Source organism: Varanus komodoensis, unplaced genomic scaffold (assembly GCF_004798865.1).
Source record: "Varanus komodoensis strain SLA01 unplaced genomic scaffold, ASM479886v1 scaffold33, whole genome shotgun sequence".
Lineage (NCBI taxonomy): Eukaryota > Metazoa > Chordata > Lepidosauria > Squamata > Varanidae > Varanus > Varanus komodoensis.
In genome coordinates this window covers 7720140-7739515 of record NW_025335817.1, presented here as the reverse complement: position 1 = coordinate 7739515, position 19376 = coordinate 7720140, and the positions used below count along the sequence as shown (strand labels likewise).

Genomic DNA, 19376 nt, shown 5'->3' with positions numbered 1-19376 from the left:
GGAATTCAAATTACTGTGCCAACCAAAAAATTCAAATTACCATGCCAACCATCAGTAAATGTGTGTACCATTATTTCAAAATGCACACCTCACATGCAACATAGTGTGAAGTTTTGTAAATTCATACCCAAGTATATTTCAAGCTTAAACTGATCTCTGGATGTGTGTTCTGGGTAAATTGTAAACATTATGAAATATTAAATTTTCATGCATATAGAAAGATAAGTGCAGCTAAAAATGAATTAACATGGTTTCTGCAAAAATAACTATTTCACTGTATTTTCCTGAGTATTTTGAGGGTGTCAGTAAACATGATGACAGTGATCCATTAGGTGTTGTTTACTTGGATTATAAAAGAGCATTTTATGAAGTCCCTCATCAGAGACTCCGGAGAAGCACTTCTCATATGTATTGGAAACTTGTTGAAGAACAGAAAGCAGAGTCCTTGGAAGCGTCTTGGTTGCCCTTTCGAGAGAAAGTTTGCCTCTTCTCGTTCACAAGAATGCAGGGTAGGGCACATAGTCTGCTTGTGGATTTCATATAAGCAGGTGGCTGACTCATGTGTGAACGGAAGGATGGGCTACACAGGCCTTCGGTCTGGTCCAGCATAGCTGTTCTCAGGTTATTACCACCTATAGTCTGCACTGTAACAGTCACAAAAAGTTCTACAATTTCATCTTCTGTTTAAATGTATCCTCCTTTTCAACAAACTCAAGTGGCTTATAAAACAGAAGATAAAAATAAATCACAACAAAATAAACAGAACTACCCAAAATACAGATCTAAAAGGTTGAACATTTTAAATGTTAGCACATAAAGTCAAACCTTTCAGCAGTGTATTAAACCATGAATTATACTTTGAATGATATTTGTAACCTCAAAAGCAATTGAAAAGGTGCACTATGAACCACTTCTAGCACTAGGCCTTATTTTAGTGTTTAAATCAGACAAGGGACAGTATTAAATTATCGTTGAAAGGTTTATTCAATACAAATCTTGTAAACCATAACATTTTTAGAAAATGTGTACAATGTTTCAGAGGTAAAGTGGAAAAGAAGGTAGTTATCAGAATTGACTGCTGCCATAATGCATTAAGATTAATTTTATTACTAATAAGGCTTTTAATGTGTAGAAGGCCAACTGAATTTTTAAACACTGAATCTTTTCAGTAAAAATTTCCAGCATCAGTCCTATTCAACTATATTAATAACATACTATTAAGTAACTGATAAACTATCAGATTTAACATATTTAATAATCCATGCAGATACTTGTTAATTTAACTTTCCGAAACCAACTATAGCACATGAGCCCTCCTGGAATATTAATTCTAACTTGAGCAATATGTTCTTGTGTTTGAAGAGCAGTCTGTGACAGAATTCCTCTAATGTATTCCTTACAAAATATAATCCAATAAGGCTTAGATATTTAAGAACACTGAATTAAATACTCCTCTATTGATAAAACCAGAGTTGAAAATAGATCTATAAAGAAATGGATCACAATATTCCAAATTTCTCAAGACATCTTAAGAAAATTCCTCTATTTTTTACTGCAAATATTCATTCTTTAAAGGAAAACAATATGATTTTACTATGATTTAGTTCCTACCCTTCATCTGTGAAAAACAGTTTAAAGGGAAAAGTTATCTCAGGTTCATTCTGTTTACAACAGTCAGTGGAAGATTGAAGTTTGCCAGTGTCTGAATTAGTTCCTCTTGGCTAAAGAACCACCTATGAAAGATGGCTTGTATTTGGGGATGAAAACACTTGATGACTAACCCTTCAAGTTTCTCAGGTTTGTAAACCTTTTAGTTAATTCATCATCACTCTGAAAACTGCTTCAAAGCATCATGTTATATGCATCTCCCAATCAATTCATACCTTTACTGGAATGAATACTCTGGATGAAAAAGGTCAATTAAAATGGCAGCTCTCTAGTCTACGGAAAACAACTCTGTGGAATGGAAACATTACAAAGCTTGTTCCACAAAGCTTCTATTCATTTCAGTGGCACTTGAGTAGCAGACCTGTAACTTCCCACTTTCTATTTCCTCTCAATACAGAATCAAAGCTCTCTCATGAACTGGTTCAGAAGAGGATCTAAACAACATTGTTCATAATATGGACTGTAGGTTAAGGCACTGTAGATGTAGCACCTTCTCTGCCCATCGCTGGTATGGAGGGAAGGTCTGAAAAGTGCAGCCTGCGCCAAGCATGTAGGCTTCACCCTAGATTTAAAAGCCAGATCAATCCCTTGGGAAAGCCGAAATGCAGATAGGAGACTTCATTCATCAAACACTTCTTCCCACATATGCAGATAATTATTTAGATTATAATCAACAGGAGGAAAACACCTGGAACACTTCTGAATACTGAATCTATGCTTTAGAAAGGGATATACTGTATTTAAACATTTGTAGAATAAATTCTCATTCTGGTGGAACATAAAACCATAAATTACTGCCACATGGATGGACCACCATGAGCTTGGCCTCATGTATTCCCCCCTCCTTCTCTCTTCCTCTTCCATGTGTGTAAGAAGAACAGAAGCTTTTGCAACTCATACTTACAAAAACTAATTTCCCACAATGTCTGTACTTGGGAAACTCTGGTGTGCTTAAACTGTGCTTGGTGAAAACAATCCAGGAACAAACCCGGTTTGAGATCTTGGCTTGTTCTCAGTAACCAATGTAAACAAATCCCATGTTCCTGAGTTCAGACATGATGGGGGCCTGTTTAAACAAAAAGCAGAAGTTTCAAATTTCTTCCTGCAGTACACAAAAGATAATGTTCTACTATGTCCATGATTTTCAGTTATCTCTGAACCAAAACTAAGGCATTGCTTAGTTTGTTTTTGCAGCTTCCTTCAAGTATCTTTGGTTTAAAAATGTGTTGCTGCACACATTTGCATTTTCCTTCATTCATATAGCCAAAATAAAGACGTTGAAACTGCTGTCATAGATAGGAAATATTTTCCAAATTCAAATAACTAATTTTCAAATGCTGATGAAATGCAAAATGAAAGGGGAGAAGGCAGAAAAAGGCCTGGCTTTTAACTCACATAAGAAGAGCACTTTATTTGCATTTAAAAGAGTATCACTGAACCGAGTTCTGCCTACAAGACAGGATAGCGCTTCGAGAAAAGTTATTATTTGGAACCTAGTGGCACCCTTAGTGAGAGCCTAATTACATATTCTGTTAATTGTGCTTGCAGCGGTATCAAGGGATTTTTTTTAAAAAGGCCATTATAAGTGCAAAGGCGATCGATTTCTACTAGGACCACAGCAGGCAGGGAGACCAAGATCTTCCTCTTCAGCTACTATCCCTCCAAAATTGCTGCATCATACTGCAGTTAGTGATAAAATAAAAGCTCCTGTTGGTGTCAATGGGAGCTTTTATTCTAGTGGAATTGTAATATAAAGGGGGTGTTTTTAAATGGGAACTGTGGATGGGGAGGGAAGGGTTAAACCTTCCTTTTCCATGTGCTCCAGCCACAATGGAAGCTTGGGCCCTCTCACCCTTTGGTTTACATTTTTAAAAATTATCTGACAGTGAATATGCCATGTATTTAAGCCCTGAAAGGATGGATGAAAGTCATAGAGAATGTTTCTGAATCCCTGGCATGGGAATCAAGTTTTAAACACTCCTCTGTGTTTAAAAAAAAGGATAAGTATAATTTTGATTCTTATCTAGTCTATGTTTATTACCTTTAAACTGCTTTGCTGTTCACGTATCTGGGTAGAAAGAATAAAACTTGAAGAGACTATTCAGAGGGCCACCACACGATTGTGGCAGACGACTGCTCCTCTATGGCAGTAACTGGGCTGGGATGAAACGGCCTTGGAGCAGGGACAGCAGCCTTCCAGGACCCTCTCCCTGCCCCAGACACTCGCCCTCAGTGCTGCTGCTCCCTTGCTTCTGAGTCAGGTACGGCACTGCAGAGGAAGCAGAGGTGTGTGTGTGTGGGGGGGGGGTGCGGCTGGGTGGCGGGCAACAGACACAGGGTGATGGCTGAAGCTGTGAAGAGACAAGTGGGTGGATGGGGTCAGAATAACCAGAGGAGGAGACGCATGGGGCAGGTGGACGGAAGAGAAGGCTGGGTGGGAAGCGAGAAGGTGTAAGCCAGGCATGATGGCGGCAGGAGGCGGCCAGTGAGGGGGCAGCAGACATAGTGGGAAGACACAAGAAAGAAATGGGGGCTGAGAGAGAGAGAAATAAATGCTGGGGTGGGAGAGAAAGGAAATCTAGGGAAAAGGATGGAAAGAGGAAATGCAGGGAAGGGGCGAAGGACAAGGAAGCCCTGCAAATGGCAAAAATTAAGGTTTACTGTGCCCTCCAAACCCAGAAAAAAATGGAAATGTGCCCATGGGCCCAGAAGTATTGCCTACACAGTTTAAATTAACTATTGCTAACCCCTATCTCACATCTGCACTGTTTAGTCCAACTGAACCACCATTCTTTGTTTACTGCTAGAAAAAAAAATAAACCATTCAAGACACTTCTAATTTATGCCACTCTTTATGAACACCGTTCATAAAGCATTAGCCAGAAAGTCTTATACACAGCACCAAGGTGGACAATATGTAAAAATATGTTCCATCTCATAATCAAACACTTTTTTCAAGTGAAACAAGGCACAGGTTTACCTAATATAGTTTGGTACTTTAAAAAATGAGCAGGGTTTTCTTTTTCCTTTTTTTAGTATTCCGGTAGTATCAACTGTCAGCTCGTCACAAAAATATATGTGCAAGTGTAAAAAGTGTCATTTTTGTAATAAACTGTAAGAAATATTCCCATTTAAAAATTAGACCAGTCTCTAGTATTTGAGTAGAAAATCTTGATACATTATTTTAGGTGCCCTGTTATTGTCCTCCATGTTGTTCACTGGCTCTTGTGGGGTTTTCTTCACTGGCTGCAAAATCCATAGCCTGAACATAAAAATAAAAACAAGTACATTTTTAGTTATCAATTCTCCGGCTCTCAGGCAACTTACAATAATTGTATAACAGTCCTCAGATTAACCAAGCTTAGAGAGCAGCATGCAGAAAAATATATGGGGCATAGGAATAGCTGTCATAAGTACAGGTTAGGTGACAAGTGGCTGGAGAGCAGCACTTGTGAAAGGGATCTGGGGGTGCTGGTTGACTGCAGGCTAAACATGAGTCAGCAGTGTGATGCGGTGGTCAAGAGGGCGAACGCCACCCTTGGTTGCATAGCCAGAAGTGTGGCTTCTAGATCAAGAGAGGTATTACTACCACTCTACACGACTCTGGTGCGCCCGCAACTGGAGTATTGTGTTCAGTTTTGGGCCCCTCATTACAGAAAGGATATAGCCAGGTTAGAGTCAGTGCAGCGTAGGGCCACAAGGTTGGTGGCTGGTTTGCAGGGGATGGGGTATGAGGCGAGACTGAGGGAACTGGGTCTCTTCAGCCTGGAGGAGACTCAGAGGGGATATGTTGGCAACATACAGGTATGTGAGCGGATGTCACATGGAGATGGGTAGAGACCTGTTCTCCCCTGCAGAGGAAGGCAGGACACACTCCAACAAAGCAAAGCTCAGGGAGCCAAGGTTCCATTTGGATGCCAGGAAGCATTTCCTGACAGTCAGGACCCCGAGGGTGTGGAATGGGCTTCCACGAGAGGTCGCTGAGGCCCCATCGGTGCGGGTGTTCAAGGATAGGCTGGACGTCCACATGGTGGGCATGTCGTGAGCGGAGCCGGCTGGTGCCGGAGGTCAGACTAGATGGCCCAGGAGGCCCCTTCTGACTCGCTCTGTTTCTATGTTTCTATATATAGAAGAAGCTGTGCTAGAGCTTGGTCCCTTCAAGAAATTAGGTGCTAGAGCTTTGGTCCCTTCAAGAAACTAGGGGAGTTAATCGTTTCATGAAAGCTCCAACAAAGACTTCTCAGCTGCTTCACCAGACTACAATTTGTCAACTATCTGGGCAGGGAGAGATCCATGAAAGTTTAAGATGGCATAAGAACAATACAAGTGTGTGGTATGGATAAGCCCCACCTTTTAAAGGTGGGAGATTCATACAAGCAAGTTGGGTGATCAGCGGAAAGAAAACAGACATACTTGGAGGCACACATACTTCGAAGCAGGCTGCAAATGCGATGGACTGAAATTTCTATACTTCTCAGCTGCACAGTATTATTTATTTATTTATTAATTAAAACATTTTTATGCCGCCCCATTCGCCGAAGCCTCGGGGCGGCTTACAACAGGCAGTATTAGGCTGTATTATAAAGCAAAATCTAAATGGATAACTGCTTTGCAATTTACATACTGTACCTTCATGCTAATAACCTCATACTGTTTGACATGGAGTAAAGAAAGGAGAGAAAGCTGTCCACAAAGTCAACTAAAAGTAATAATTTAGGGGGAAATGAGCCTGGGAACCAAAAACCCATTCCTCCCCAGAAAGTAAATAGTCAGCATGGTCCATTATTTTTCTTGCAATGGACAAATGTCTGCCGAATGCCAATGGAAAAACAAGAACTATAAAAGATGTCATCAAAATTGCTTTTAAACATCCGATTAACATATCTGCCATGAAGCCAACACCAAAAAGAAAAAAAAGTTTGGGGCCAAGTTGATAGCTGAATGTTAAAACAAAATAAAAGGCTAGCTAGGCTTGTGAAACCTGGGTAATCTAAGTTGCCATTCACATTGAAAATAAAGAACGCCAGTGCTCAGGGGCATATTGACACGCATGGTTTACTTCCAGCAAGAAAGTATGTGTTTTTAATGAGTCAAGTATTTTCCTAGGTGCAGTAATTCATGTCACTTTTTTTAAAAAAGGTGTGGACGTGCAGCAGCCTTGCAGTGGAGTAGCACATTCAGAGCCAGGGTACCCTGCTTATCTTGTGATGGTCAGTGAACCAAGTCAACTTGAAGTTTTACTGGCAGAGCAGTTAGAAGAGGGAATAGGAATCGAACATCTAGCCCTCCTCCTCCTTTGCTGGCCTGCCCTCTCAGCACCGTACTTCACCCTGTCCGTGCCCACCTTGCTTGGGGCATCTGATAATTCTCATTTCCTCTGGCAAAAGAAGTAAAGCGAAACACTGCACTGTTGTGAGGATGGTTCAACAACTAGCAACTTGCAAGCAGGAATAAGCTGGAAAAGGGGCGCTACACAACGTGTAGCTTAACTTGTGCAGTGACAGAAGTCCCACCCAAAGTTCAGTTTGTGCGGCTGCATGGAAGTGAATGGAGCTGGAGCTGCCGGGTTTTCAACTGAGTACTGGCTATGGTTAGAAGACTGCTGGAGAGGGCAAATTAACCACAACTACCTTTGCTGTGGCCTGCTTATTTTAAATACTCTAAAAGTGGAATTTACACCCTGCATTTCTGTGAAAGTATGGCTCTCAGGGTGGCTAACAAAATCAAAATTAAAACATGATCTTAATTAAAACATGGCATAAACACTACTAAATAATCCATGTGAAACCAGACCCAGTTAAGAAAAAAGCAAGAACTGATGTCTTTGTTTCAATTTGTCATCTTACTTTTTGTGGAAGATACAGTGATGCCCAATAACAGCTTTGATAAAGACTGGGCATTCTCCACTTTCCCCTTATGGGTGGCACTTTCTTCCACGGGAGAAAAGAAAAGGGACACCAAAATAATCAGGGACACCAAAATAATCAGGAAACCCACCTCCAGTAATTTCAGGACAGTTATATGCCAATGGTGGAGAACCTGTGACCTGTGCAATTCCCATCAGTCATAGTCAGCACTGCCAGCAGTAAAGGATGATGGGAGAGCAATGCAACATCATCTAGGCAGCCAACAAATTCTCCAGCTGTGATCTATAGCTGCCCTGTACTTCCCCCCTCCTTTCCCTACCTTGCTTTTCACCATTCTTCACTGCTAAATACACAAAGGGCTTAATAATTAAATTAATAATTAAATTAGGTAATTTGCAGATTAGGCTATACCTTTCCAAATTAAGCAAATCAAATATGTTTGTACAATCAGGCTACGCTAGCATAACTAAATTCAACAAAGAAAAAGAATATTTTCAGAAGGATAGTCAAGTAGAGAAGTATACAAAGAAAACGTTTGCCTACATATTCCAGGTTGCACTGTGACAAGACTGCCTTGCTCGAAAAGCCTGGATGCCTTCTGAGTTCATATCCATCCATATAAACTAATACCACCTATTGAGGTACATTCTGAACAGGCCTACCTATCTCACAGATCTTACTTAAAGAGAAGCCTTTGGCTCTACACCGACCTCTTATCTAATGTTACTGTATTGTCAAACTGACAAGAACCAAGTAAAAATTATGCTGCTAATGTAAGACAAAAGTAAATATAGGTAGTCTGGAGGAAGACAAGAGGATAGTTGGAAATTACAGTTTACCTGAATTTTAATTTCCACTGACTCTATCAACTAATACACCCACCTCCACACACAAACAAACATACTGGGTAGGATTAAGCAATGTTCTGCTTGATTCAGAATCTAAATGGCCTGATCAGAGGTTATTGAGTGATATGTGTATCCAGACACAAAGGTTATTTGCAGGTTAAACAAAGTTAACCTAAGAACTAAGCCTACATTAACCAGGAGTTGTTTAACCCATGAATATTCCATATTGTACAGGTATGCAAGTCTGAGCAGGCTGATCATAGACTGCTTATGCAAAGTGGCAGTGGCATGAAACCTGGCAAATTGTGGATTAATTAAACCAGGATTTGCCACCTTCATGTGCAAACAGGTCACCAAATGGTGAAGTCAACATTTCAGATATCAGTTTTTATTTCAGATTACTAAATCTGTTTCCAGTTCTCATAGTTGCAAAGACTGGCTTGAAAACCTATGGACAATAATTGGTGAAATCCCAAAGATATCTAAGGGGGTCAGTTAGAACTTAAAGATGCCAGAGGGTTTCAGTGTCCTTCCATAACTATCAGAAACAATATACATCAGGCAAAACAAATTGCTACTAAAACTGCACAATTTACACATGCTGTAGAATCCTGTGACTTCTTGGATTGATTCATGATTTGCTGACATTGTTAAACTGGACTGAATGAAAGCAGAAGCCGCACCAACCCAAGGTCTGAACAACAGATTAGGACAAACTGCTTAAAGGCCAAGTGCCAAAGGTAACTAGGGTCATGATCAGAGATCTGATCCTGTACTCAGGCAGAAAGGAGAGATAATTTCCACACACCCTTGCCATGCCCCGCCTCCCTTGATGCATGGAAAAACTCTGAAATATGCAATGCTGAAGAGGTAATTATACACTTGCTCAAATATAAAGCTCCTTCCTACAGAGAAGAATTTTAATAACATTCATTTATGAGGTGAAAGTTAAAATGACTGAAGGGAGGGGCAGAAACCGGAAGGTTTATTCAGAAACAGCACTTTAGAAATGCTCAGTACACCCTATAACAAGTGCATCCTTTAGGAGTCCAACACCCTAGGTAAGATTCACTAGTTTTTAATACACAACACAAATGGTATAAAGCAAGTACGGAATTATCATAGAAGGGGCCAGAGGGCACTCAGGTCCAACCTGCTGCTCAGTGCAGGACTCCATTAAACCCTCCCTCTCAGATGGCTGCCCAGTTGCATCTTGGGCGCCTCTAGTGCAGAAGAGCCCACAACCTCCCTAGGTCATTGGTTCCATTGTCGTACTGCTCTAACAGTGAGGAAATTTTTCCTGATACCTAACCAGAATCTGGCTTCCTGTAACTTGAACCTGTTGTTCCATGTCCTGCACTCTGGGATGATCAAGAAGAGATTCTGGCCTTCCTCTTTGTGACAGTCTTTCAGGTACTGGAAGAGTGCGAACATATCTCTTCCTTCAGTCTTCTCTTCCTGAGCCTAAACATGTCCAGTTCTCTCAAAGGGCTTTGTGTCCAGTCCCTGGTTCATCCTTGTCACCCTCCTCTGAACCCTTTTCAGCTTGTCTGCACCTTTCTTCCACTGTGATGCCCAGAACTGGGGAAAATACTCTCGATGGGGCCTAACCAGTGTTGAGTAAAGGGGAACTAGTACTTCACATGATTTGGAAGTGATATTTCTTTTAATGCTGCCTAATACTGAGTAAATAAGTCATATACCCATGCAAAATATCCAAACTTCATTCAAATCCCAAATTGTAAATTTGAATTTTCATTTCAAACTAAGTCAGTCTCACTCAAAGGCCCCAAGTTCAGAACAATTTTAATCCTTCAAATAGAACTAGCTGAGAAAAGCATTTGCAATAATTGCTATGGCAACGTAAGTACTTCTTAATAATGAAACTTGTTATTTGAAATTTGAATGACCTTTTGATAGGTAAGAACATGGACTGAAGTATTTAGAGCAACTTTTGGTAGAAAACTTTTGGTAGAATAAAAACATTATTCAGCCCCAATATATTTCAAGTTGCAATATTCAGCATTCATGCACCAGAGTCAGAGAATCCTAACTTATACATACAGAATACCAAAGGATAGAAATGGCGCATAAAATGCACACAGAAAGGTCCTGTTTTGGAAGAATGTGCTGCTCTAACTACAGAAGCAGGGTCAACCATAGGACATGAAGATCCCAAAGCTACCTGCGACTAGACATTCTCTCCCCCACTTATGGTATGGCTTGGGGTTCTTCCTTGGCAGTCCCTCTCTGCCAGGTCTGGCAGCAGCACTGGACAGTGCCAGGCAAGCTGCATTCGACACAGCCTCCTCTACCAAGGGCAAACCAACACACACCCCCACCGCTGCCCCGTGCTGCTGGGCTGAAACCGCAGGCAGAGCCAGGGGCTGGCCAGAGCAATCTCCCCTTCTCTGCTGTCCCTGCCTGCCATTTTGGGGTGACCTCCTCTACCCTGCCAGCCCAAAAGGGTTGACCAGCATGTCTGTTTTGCTGGGATCGGCAGCAGCTGCCCTGCCCTGCCCCCAATGTTGGCATCAATGGCAGGGTGAAGGGACAGTCCCTAAATGCCACTTGAGCACTTCGGAGGGGCTGCCATCAGTGCTTGCCCAGAGCTGCTTGGCAAGAGTGGATAACCCTTCAGCTGCTCGGTAGCAGTTTTGGCCATCTCTAAGCTTGCTGTGTCGTGTGGCTTCAGAAGACACTTTAAACCCAGCGTGGCTTATAAGCCTTCGAACAAGCCATGGCTCCATGAGGTGTTTTAAAAGAACAGCAGCTAAGCTTATAAGCCCCTCCCTATGAAGTGCTTCTGTGTTTGAACAACACACTAAACCACCTGAGTTTATAAAGCCAGGTGGCTTACCATGTCATGTGAATCCAGTCAGCCTCTTCCCTCTAAAACTGGCTATGCTTGAAACATATTAGTGTTCTGTGTGTGTGTGTGTGTGTGTACGTACACATCCATAACCCACTGAAAATATATTGTTTCAGGAACACACAGAAATAATCCTTCAATTTCACCCTCCTGAGTAAACATAGGTATATCAGCTGAAAGGAGAAAGAGAGAGAACAGAAAAGTGCTGTGATCTTTTTTTTAAAAAAGGCAATGTAGTTGAATTCCTTTAGACAACTTCTCACTGAGAATGCTGTGGGAGTCTTGTCTCTGTAGGCTGCAGCACATCGCTTAATCATATGGCAAAGACGCAAGGATTGCTGTGGTGCTTCTACTCCTATTTTCAGGGCCATATCCAGAAGAAGGTAATGGGGAACTTATCTTTGGTCCATTTCACGTCACCTATGGGGTTAGGCAAGACATGCTTGCCCTTCATGCTGTTTAACATTTCAATTGGGTGCAACATATGTGGGCCACAAGTAGCCTCCAGGCCCTGTCTGCTGGCTTCTCAGAAGGAAGTTAGTCTGTCTTGTTATCTTGTCAGTGCTCAAAGGCTCCTGTCTGCTCCTTAGGATGCACTAGGAGCAGAACTTCTACAGAAGGATCAGATAAAACCAACCTGTTCCTCTACTGTGTGTTTCCCTTTTTTCCTCTGTCCCTTCCTCCACCTTGAAAACATTCCAGGTAACAAGAATTTGGGACACCAGGATTCTTCACCAAAAGAATGGAATAGTGAAGGGAGAAAGGCTACGAGCCAGGATTCCTGGATGGCTAAATGATTTGAGAACTAAGGTTTTTAGTAGGAGGGTTAATTTTATCTGATTAAAACAGGTGCTATGCCACTGAAATGCTCCTGGACAGGAATCTGAATCTGAGTGAGTTGCTGGAAGAGGTCATCCAGGGACTCAGAATGAGGTAATTTGGTTTTGTTCTGGTGGGGTAAGTCAAGTGAAGTTGCAGAAGCGCTGAACTGCTGTGTGGATGTGAGAAAACTTGGGATGAAGGTCAGAATGAAGCATAATCCTGAGAAGTTTTGAGGTCTGAACTAATACAGTTCCCTGGTTCAGAGAGATTAGGATCAATGGATTCCGGATAGTGCTGCAAACACATTAAGTTTGGTGCTGTTCCTAGATCCAGCTTTAGCTTAAGAAGTCCAGATAAGCACCTTTCATCGGATTTGGCTGGTGTTCCAGCTGAGTCCCCTTCTGAATAGGTATCATCTGACCACTATTCATCTTCATCCTGATATGCTAGCTTTCTTTCTGTGCATCATGAGTGAGCATTCAGTCAAGTGAGCTCCCTCCCCTTGCAGCCTGGTATTAACCAGATACAGGTTTCTCACTGAAAACAGTCAAATCTGACTAAACAGAAGGAAAATTCTGAGCAGAGACAGAGATACAAAATATGCAAGGTGCTATTTTTACTAAGCTATTGTTAGCACAGCAGAAAAACAGATGTTCAAATTTAAGCAAAGTCAAAACCATGTGAACAAAAGCAAAACAACCCTCCCCCTTCCCTGGTTCAATACTCTTATTATGCAAGAGCCATGCTCTTTGGCCATTTTTAAAGAACCATGAAGCGCAAATACTCATGGAATATCAGGCACTTTTTCACAAGTGCATCAAAAAAGTAAGAAACTCATACCTATCAAACGCCCTCTCCCTACCTGATAGTTGTTGCCATTCCAGAACTTCTTCATCTCTTTGCGGTATAAGGCAACGAGTGTGGAACTGAGGAGTGTGCATGGTACTAGATAGAGAAGGGCTGGCTGTGCCATCTTCATTAGTGACAGACTCAAGAAGGTGACTAACATGCCAACTGCATAAGCTGTAGAAAAAGATCAGTTTTTTTTTTTAAAGAAAACCTGCTGAGCATTATACATTTTGATGCTTTTGATTTGACTGTATACATATCCAATACAATTGGTTATCAGGTGTGCTCTCAAGGTTATGGTTTTAGGCAAGCAGAATCTGCAACAAAATGTTGCAGTGTGGAGTGCCGCTGTTCAAGGTATGAGCTAGTCACTGTCTTCCAGGATTCTGGAATCTGTTTCACCCCCCAAATTTTCCACCTTAATAAATTGTAACTTGGTTTGATGTTAAACTAATTCAAGAACAATCCAAACCTGTTACCTAATTCTAATAATGCCATCTTTGTCTGATGTACTATTTGTGTGATTTTATATTTTATTGATTGTTGGTATATATTTTAATGCTGTAAACCATTCAAGGAGCCTTTTCCGGCTGCTGAATGGTATACAAATGTTTAAATAAATAAACAAAATAAATATAATTATTCATATACTTGGGTATTTACCTATAGTACAGGAAATGAAATACACACGGGAAGACCTTGTCTGAATATCAAATCTGTGACAGTAGGCGACCAGAAGACCTAAAAACAAACACACAAAAAGATAGGTCGGAACTAGAGTTTGGAAGGAAAAAAGTGAAGCCATCCAAGTACCGTATTTTTCGCTCTATAAGACACACTTTTCCCCCCTCAAAAGTAAGGGGAAATGTCTGTGCGTCTTATAGAGTGAATGTGTGTGTGTCTGACGCCCGGGATGCTGCCGGCCCGCCTGCGCACCACCTGGCCGGCACACGCTCGATGCGTGCTGCTCCACCCCCCCACCCCTCCGGCACAGGTGAGAGCTGTGCCGCTCAGGGGGAGCGGAGCGGAGGAGGAGCAGCCGCGGGCTTTAACCCGCCAGCCGCACGGAGAGACGGACTGCTCACCCCTACTGCCCAGGAAGACCTGCCACGGAGGAGCAGCAGCCATGGGCTTTAACCCGCTGGCCACACGGAGAGACGGATTGCTCACCCCCACCACCCAGGAAGACCTGCCGCTGCTGCGCCACCCGGAAGACCACCGCCAGCACGCTGCCGGCCCGGCTGCACCACACCTGGCCGGCACACGCTCAGCACACCCTGCTCTACCCCCCTCCTCCGGCACAGGCGAGAGCTGTTAATCACAGGTCGGTGTGTGTTTTCAAATGGCAACCCATCTTTTAATGAATCCCATGGGGAAGTGATGGGGAATGTGCCTGTGATTATCAGGAAGCTTTCCATGGATTCCTCCTCTAAAAACTAGGTGCGTCTTATGGTCAGGTGCATCTTATAGAGCAAAAAATACGGTAATATTAATGCTGGGTTAGGTTGTGAACAGTGCTTGACTTGTAGGATGCTTGGTGGAACCTTGCCCCCTGCCTTCATAAAGGTCCCCTTGTGAAAAGTTTAATGAAACAGAGCTTATGTAAGGTAAAGGTCATGGCCTGGTTCACATGTACACTAATCCATGCTTTATTTAGCATTTGTTGACACCACAGGTCCTTTTCATGGATTGTCATGGCTAACAACATACAGCTGACCCATAGTTCCAGGTTAGCATATAACCAGGACCCATGTTTAAATAAGCCATAGGTTGTCATTATGTATGCACTAGCTCTCTATATAAAGATTTTGCTTGCAAACAGAAGTTACATAGATTGAGGGGAGCTATAAGCATCTCCCTAGTTTGAGTATTTCAGGAAGTGAATTTCTTTGGAATCAACAGGATGACTCTAGTACTCATGAGCAGCATTTGGTTTTAGAGAAGGGGCTTAGAGGGAGCTAAATCATCAATCAGCAAACTGAAAACATAATAGTTTCCAAATATGGCAAACAGGTGATGCTAGTTTCAAGATGTGGGCTTTGTGGATTGTATTTTGGGCCCTCCCTACCTCCCCTACCCATTCCCATAATTCAAATTCTGGGAATAGGTCTCCCTGAGTTCAATGAATAGGAGCTAGAGCTGCAAATCTGAAAACCTAAATAGATGTACACAGACTTCAATCCCATATGAAACAATAGTACATTTGACTATGCTTAGGATCACAGTCTATACTGTAGTCTCTGCACTCTGTAGAACAGCAATAGTACAGTGGCAGAACAAATGCTCTGCATGAAGAAGGTCCTAATTTCAATCCTTGGCACCTTCAGGTGGGATTGAGAAAAACTCTGGAGAGGTGTTCCCAGTCAGTGCAGACAAGGTCTGACAAGGTATAAGGCAACTTCATATGTTCCTGCACTCCAAGTAGCATAATGGGGGAAAGAATCTGACATAAGATCCAGAAAACCTTCTTTAAAGGCACAAAATGGGTTTGCAGTATGTGGTGCTGCTAAAGATTTGTACAGCTGTTACATGAAAGACTGTTCTGCATATGTTGCAATGAAACTGTTGTGCCTGCCTTAAAAAAAAAATGTAGGCATTACATGCAATACCTTTCATGACATGATTCCAGGTTTGCTCTATTGGCAGCCAGGAATGCAGAGCACGGCATGAACATCTTAGCTTTTGGAAAAGGCACTTACCCGGCAAAACAATGTCACCATATCCAAGCAATGAAAATGGCATCTGGCATAACATCGTTCCAGAGAAAATCAGCTTAGGCACTTTGATAACCACTGGCAACTGCAAAACAGTGTTTTCAAACCCCACATTAGTCCAAATCCAGAGGATGTTCAAGAAAAAAGGTTTTAATTTTTTTTCAGAACTATTTGCTCATCTAGTTGTGGAACTTCCAATTATGAAAGACTGAAATTTAGCAAACAGGAACGAAGATGCTGAATGCACAAAGTATGACCAAGCATATAAGCCAAGAGGATGAAAGTGCATGTGGATGTCAGACAGATGGAGACTATACCCAACAACGTTAAGAAAATGCACCATATGAAGCAAGAAAACACCAGCCAAATTTCAGCCTTTTTACAAGCAGTTGGGCACTGCTTTGATCCAGGCCCTGAAGAAAAACATTTGGAAAGAGTCAGACGTTTTTACTCCAAAGGCTACTCTTCATTCAAAGGATGCCATTAAAAATCCCATGAACATATCTTAAATCCTTACGTTCTCATGAGGAGCTGACCGCTCAGCAGAGGCTTCCACCAAGTTTCCATCACTCTAGGATCAAACCCAAGCCAACAAGCATTTAATACCTTAAAAGAAAGCTTCAGAAATGGCTATATGCATGTTATACCTAAATATTCAGGGCACAATCTCGGTAAAGTGCAGCACTTGGAAGTCTCACTGATGTGAATAGGAAAGCATTAGGCATTTCCTTAGCTTCCTTATAGCTGAACCTCAAAAAGTCTTAAAAATGCTGTATGTTGCTTGGATTGTGTGTTAGTGTAAACTAATTGTAGCAGCTACACCCATGAAAATTCAGAATTATAATGCCCCACATCATATTAATACAAGTTACATTTATTTTAGAATATGCCTACCTTTTCACTGTTTTCTGAAGGACCTGTTGCAACTTCAACCATTATACTTTCCCCATTCTGAAATTATGAAGTATTTTGATATTAAAGCATTACTTTAGCAAGCATATTATTTCAGATATCTATATTTGATTTTCAAAAGCTAATGCAACACTCTTACAATGCATTTTAGCTAGCTTATTTCTCCGAAATGCACAAAAAGAAAAGATAATCTGTTCATAATCCAACAGTGTCCAAAGGTGTACAGATTTAATTTTTTTTAAAAGCCTAACTGGATCCAAGTCAATGATTGCAGCTTTAGTTTACAGCAGATATAGGTGAGTAAATTTTGTTGCAGTTATAATTCTTCCAAGAGCTTGTGGCATGTTAGAAACAAGTTTCAAACTGAGGAAATTCAACATAATTTCACTTTCAGAAAATTCAAAAGCATACATGCAAACTGAAAGAGGGCAGGAAACCAACCAACAATACAGATTTCTATGATACAGAAGTAGAAAGAAAACACCTCGGTTTCAAATATTTGCATATCAACTTTGCCTTCTTTTGAAAGATTACTATCTTAGCTTATACTAGGACAATTTGGAAGTTGCTTGAAAAACACTAGAATTGAGGGTTCTGTAGGTTATGGGGCTGGAGCTCTATGCTCAACGTATGGACAAGATTTTAATTTGATGGCATCACGGTGCCACTCAAACACATAAGATTGCACTGAGTAACAGTGCACTCCTTGCTCATCTTTTTACTACAGAAATGCCATGAAAAAGTTTGAATCTACTCCCATTTTGCTTTCTGAATATTAACGTTCAAGTAGGTCATCTCAGTGAGCTGGTTTGCTTGCAGCAACAATCCATCGGTCTAAAATCTGATGGGCTGTCATTCATAAGCAAGAGTACACCTGTCTCTTCTGCTTTGACTCAGTAATCCACAGTTGACTCCTGCCTCCGTAATGCCCAAATTAAAACTGCTGGGTTGTTTGGAGGCTAAACAATCCAAAAGTTAACTCATGATTTCTTGTTGGCTTAATCACTGGGTTATCTTCTACATTTGAACAGACCCAGCTCCACACAGTTCTTTCCTTCTATTTTGTCACATTCCTCTTTAAGTGCATTTAACTGCAACCTCTGCCCTCTGCATTTCAGCATTTATATTTAAGTCAGCTTTCTTCAACCAGGTACCTTGCAGATGTGCTGGTCTACACCTCCACCATTTAAAAACATAAGAAGAGCCATGCTGGATCAGACTAATGGTCCATCCAGTCTAGCATGCCATTGACACAGTAGCAAGATGGGCCCAAGACCTCCACCTGCCCAAGCATCTCAACAACTGGCACGTGCATGTGCAGGCATGCTGCCTCTGGTCATGGAGGCAGCACATGGACAGCAAGGCTAGTATCCCTTGATAGCTTCCTCCACCAGTAATTTGTCCAGGAAGCATGGTCACTGCTGCTTAGGAATGCTGCTTGGGGACAACTGGAGTTCCAACCTAATACAACTGGAAGACTGGGGAAAGCTGACACACCTCTTCTTTTTTGGTCAATTCTATTTCCTTTTGTTTTGTTTGTTTGGAGAAATGAGCAATTCCCTTTTCCTCTCACTGAAGAACAGAAGTACAAAATATATCCAGTCAGTGCCTTTCTTTCCTTGACACAGGGAGGAGAGGGGTGGGAATAACACCAAATATGACAAATTCTGATGTTATTGTAAATAGATGCCTCTTTATCTAATAAAAGATTAGCAGACAGAATAAATGCAAGGCTGTAGAATACTCTTAGCAGTGACCAGAGAATGCTGATGCTAGTCATTTCTGTACTGCCCAATAACCACGCTGGTGGTACATGGTTGGAGCTGTAGGGCTTTTTTCCATCTAGATATGCATAGCAGCTGTTCTGGAGCAAAGTGCTTGAAAATATATTTTATGCATGCACAGCATTAGTATATTTCATGAAAAGTATTACAGAACTGTATACTTACTTTTGTAATGAATGGTGTGATGAAAACAAAGAAGACATCATATAGAAGGAGGAGGCCTAAGAGAAGCACACACGACTAGAGAACAAAGAAGAATCATGGGATTTTTATAAAATGTATAAGTAAAATGAGTAATGTTAATAGCATTGTTTCATCATAAATCTGAAAGATATGTTCTTCTTTGGACTTCCATTTACTAAACATCTTTTAAGGGTTTTACTGCCACTTGTTTTTGACACCCCCCCCAAAAAAACAAAAACAAAACAAAAACAAAAGACAGTTCAAGATACAAAGAATTCAATAAAAGAAATTATTTATTTATTTAAAACATTTTTATGCTGCCCCCATCGCAACAAAGCCTCGGGGCTGCTTACAACAAAAACATAGTTATACAAAATTATACAAAAACAAAATTATACAATAAAAATATTAAAACCCGGTGCATCTCGGCTTAAAAATTTTAAAATCCTACTCAATAAATTAACACTTAAAATAAGTTTTAAATAAAAAGGTCTTAGCCTGGCGCTGAAAAACAAATAACGACGGTGCCAGGCGGACCTCTCTGGGGAGCGCATTCCATAGGTGGGGCGTCACCACAGAGAAGGCCCTCCTCCGGGTACTCACCCTCCTAATATCATTCACAGAGGGCTCCCGGAGAAGGGCATCTGTTGCTGATCTCAAGGGGCGGGAGGGCATATATGGACGCAAGTGTTCCTTTAGATACCCAGGACCCAAGCTGTTGAGGGCTTTATAGGTCATAACCAACACCTTGAATTGGGCCCGGACTTCAATCGGGAGCCAGTGGAGCTGACAGAGAACTGGGTTATATGAGAATAACGCCCAGTCCCCGTCAGCAGCCTGGCAGCTCTATTCTGCAC

The 19376-nt window shown here is 41.5% G+C and overlaps 1 protein-coding gene across 2 annotated transcripts in view; it reads right to left on the bottom strand.

Moving 5' to 3' along the window:
- Positions 1–965: 965 nt before the first annotated feature.
- SPPL2A (signal peptide peptidase like 2A) overlaps positions 966–19376 on the bottom strand; it is a 47303-nt gene continuing 28892 nt past the window's right edge. The window contains exons 10-16 of one of the 2 annotated variants that reach the window (XM_044438823.1): positions 18502–18576; positions 16535–16591; positions 16158–16211; positions 15626–15725; positions 13590–13667; positions 12940–13100; positions 966–4930 (exon numbers count right to left, since the gene is read on the bottom strand). In XM_044438823.1, coding sequence (XP_044294758.1) covers positions 4865–4930; positions 12940–13100; positions 13590–13667; positions 15626–15725; positions 16158–16211; positions 16535–16591; positions 18502–18576 — 591 coding nt within the window. In that variant the 3' untranslated portion in view covers positions 966–4864. The remainder of the gene's footprint in view (positions 4931–12939; positions 13101–13589; positions 13668–15625; positions 15726–16157; positions 16212–16534; positions 16592–18501; positions 18577–19376) is intronic. The other variant, XM_044438824.1, reaches the window with a different exon arrangement.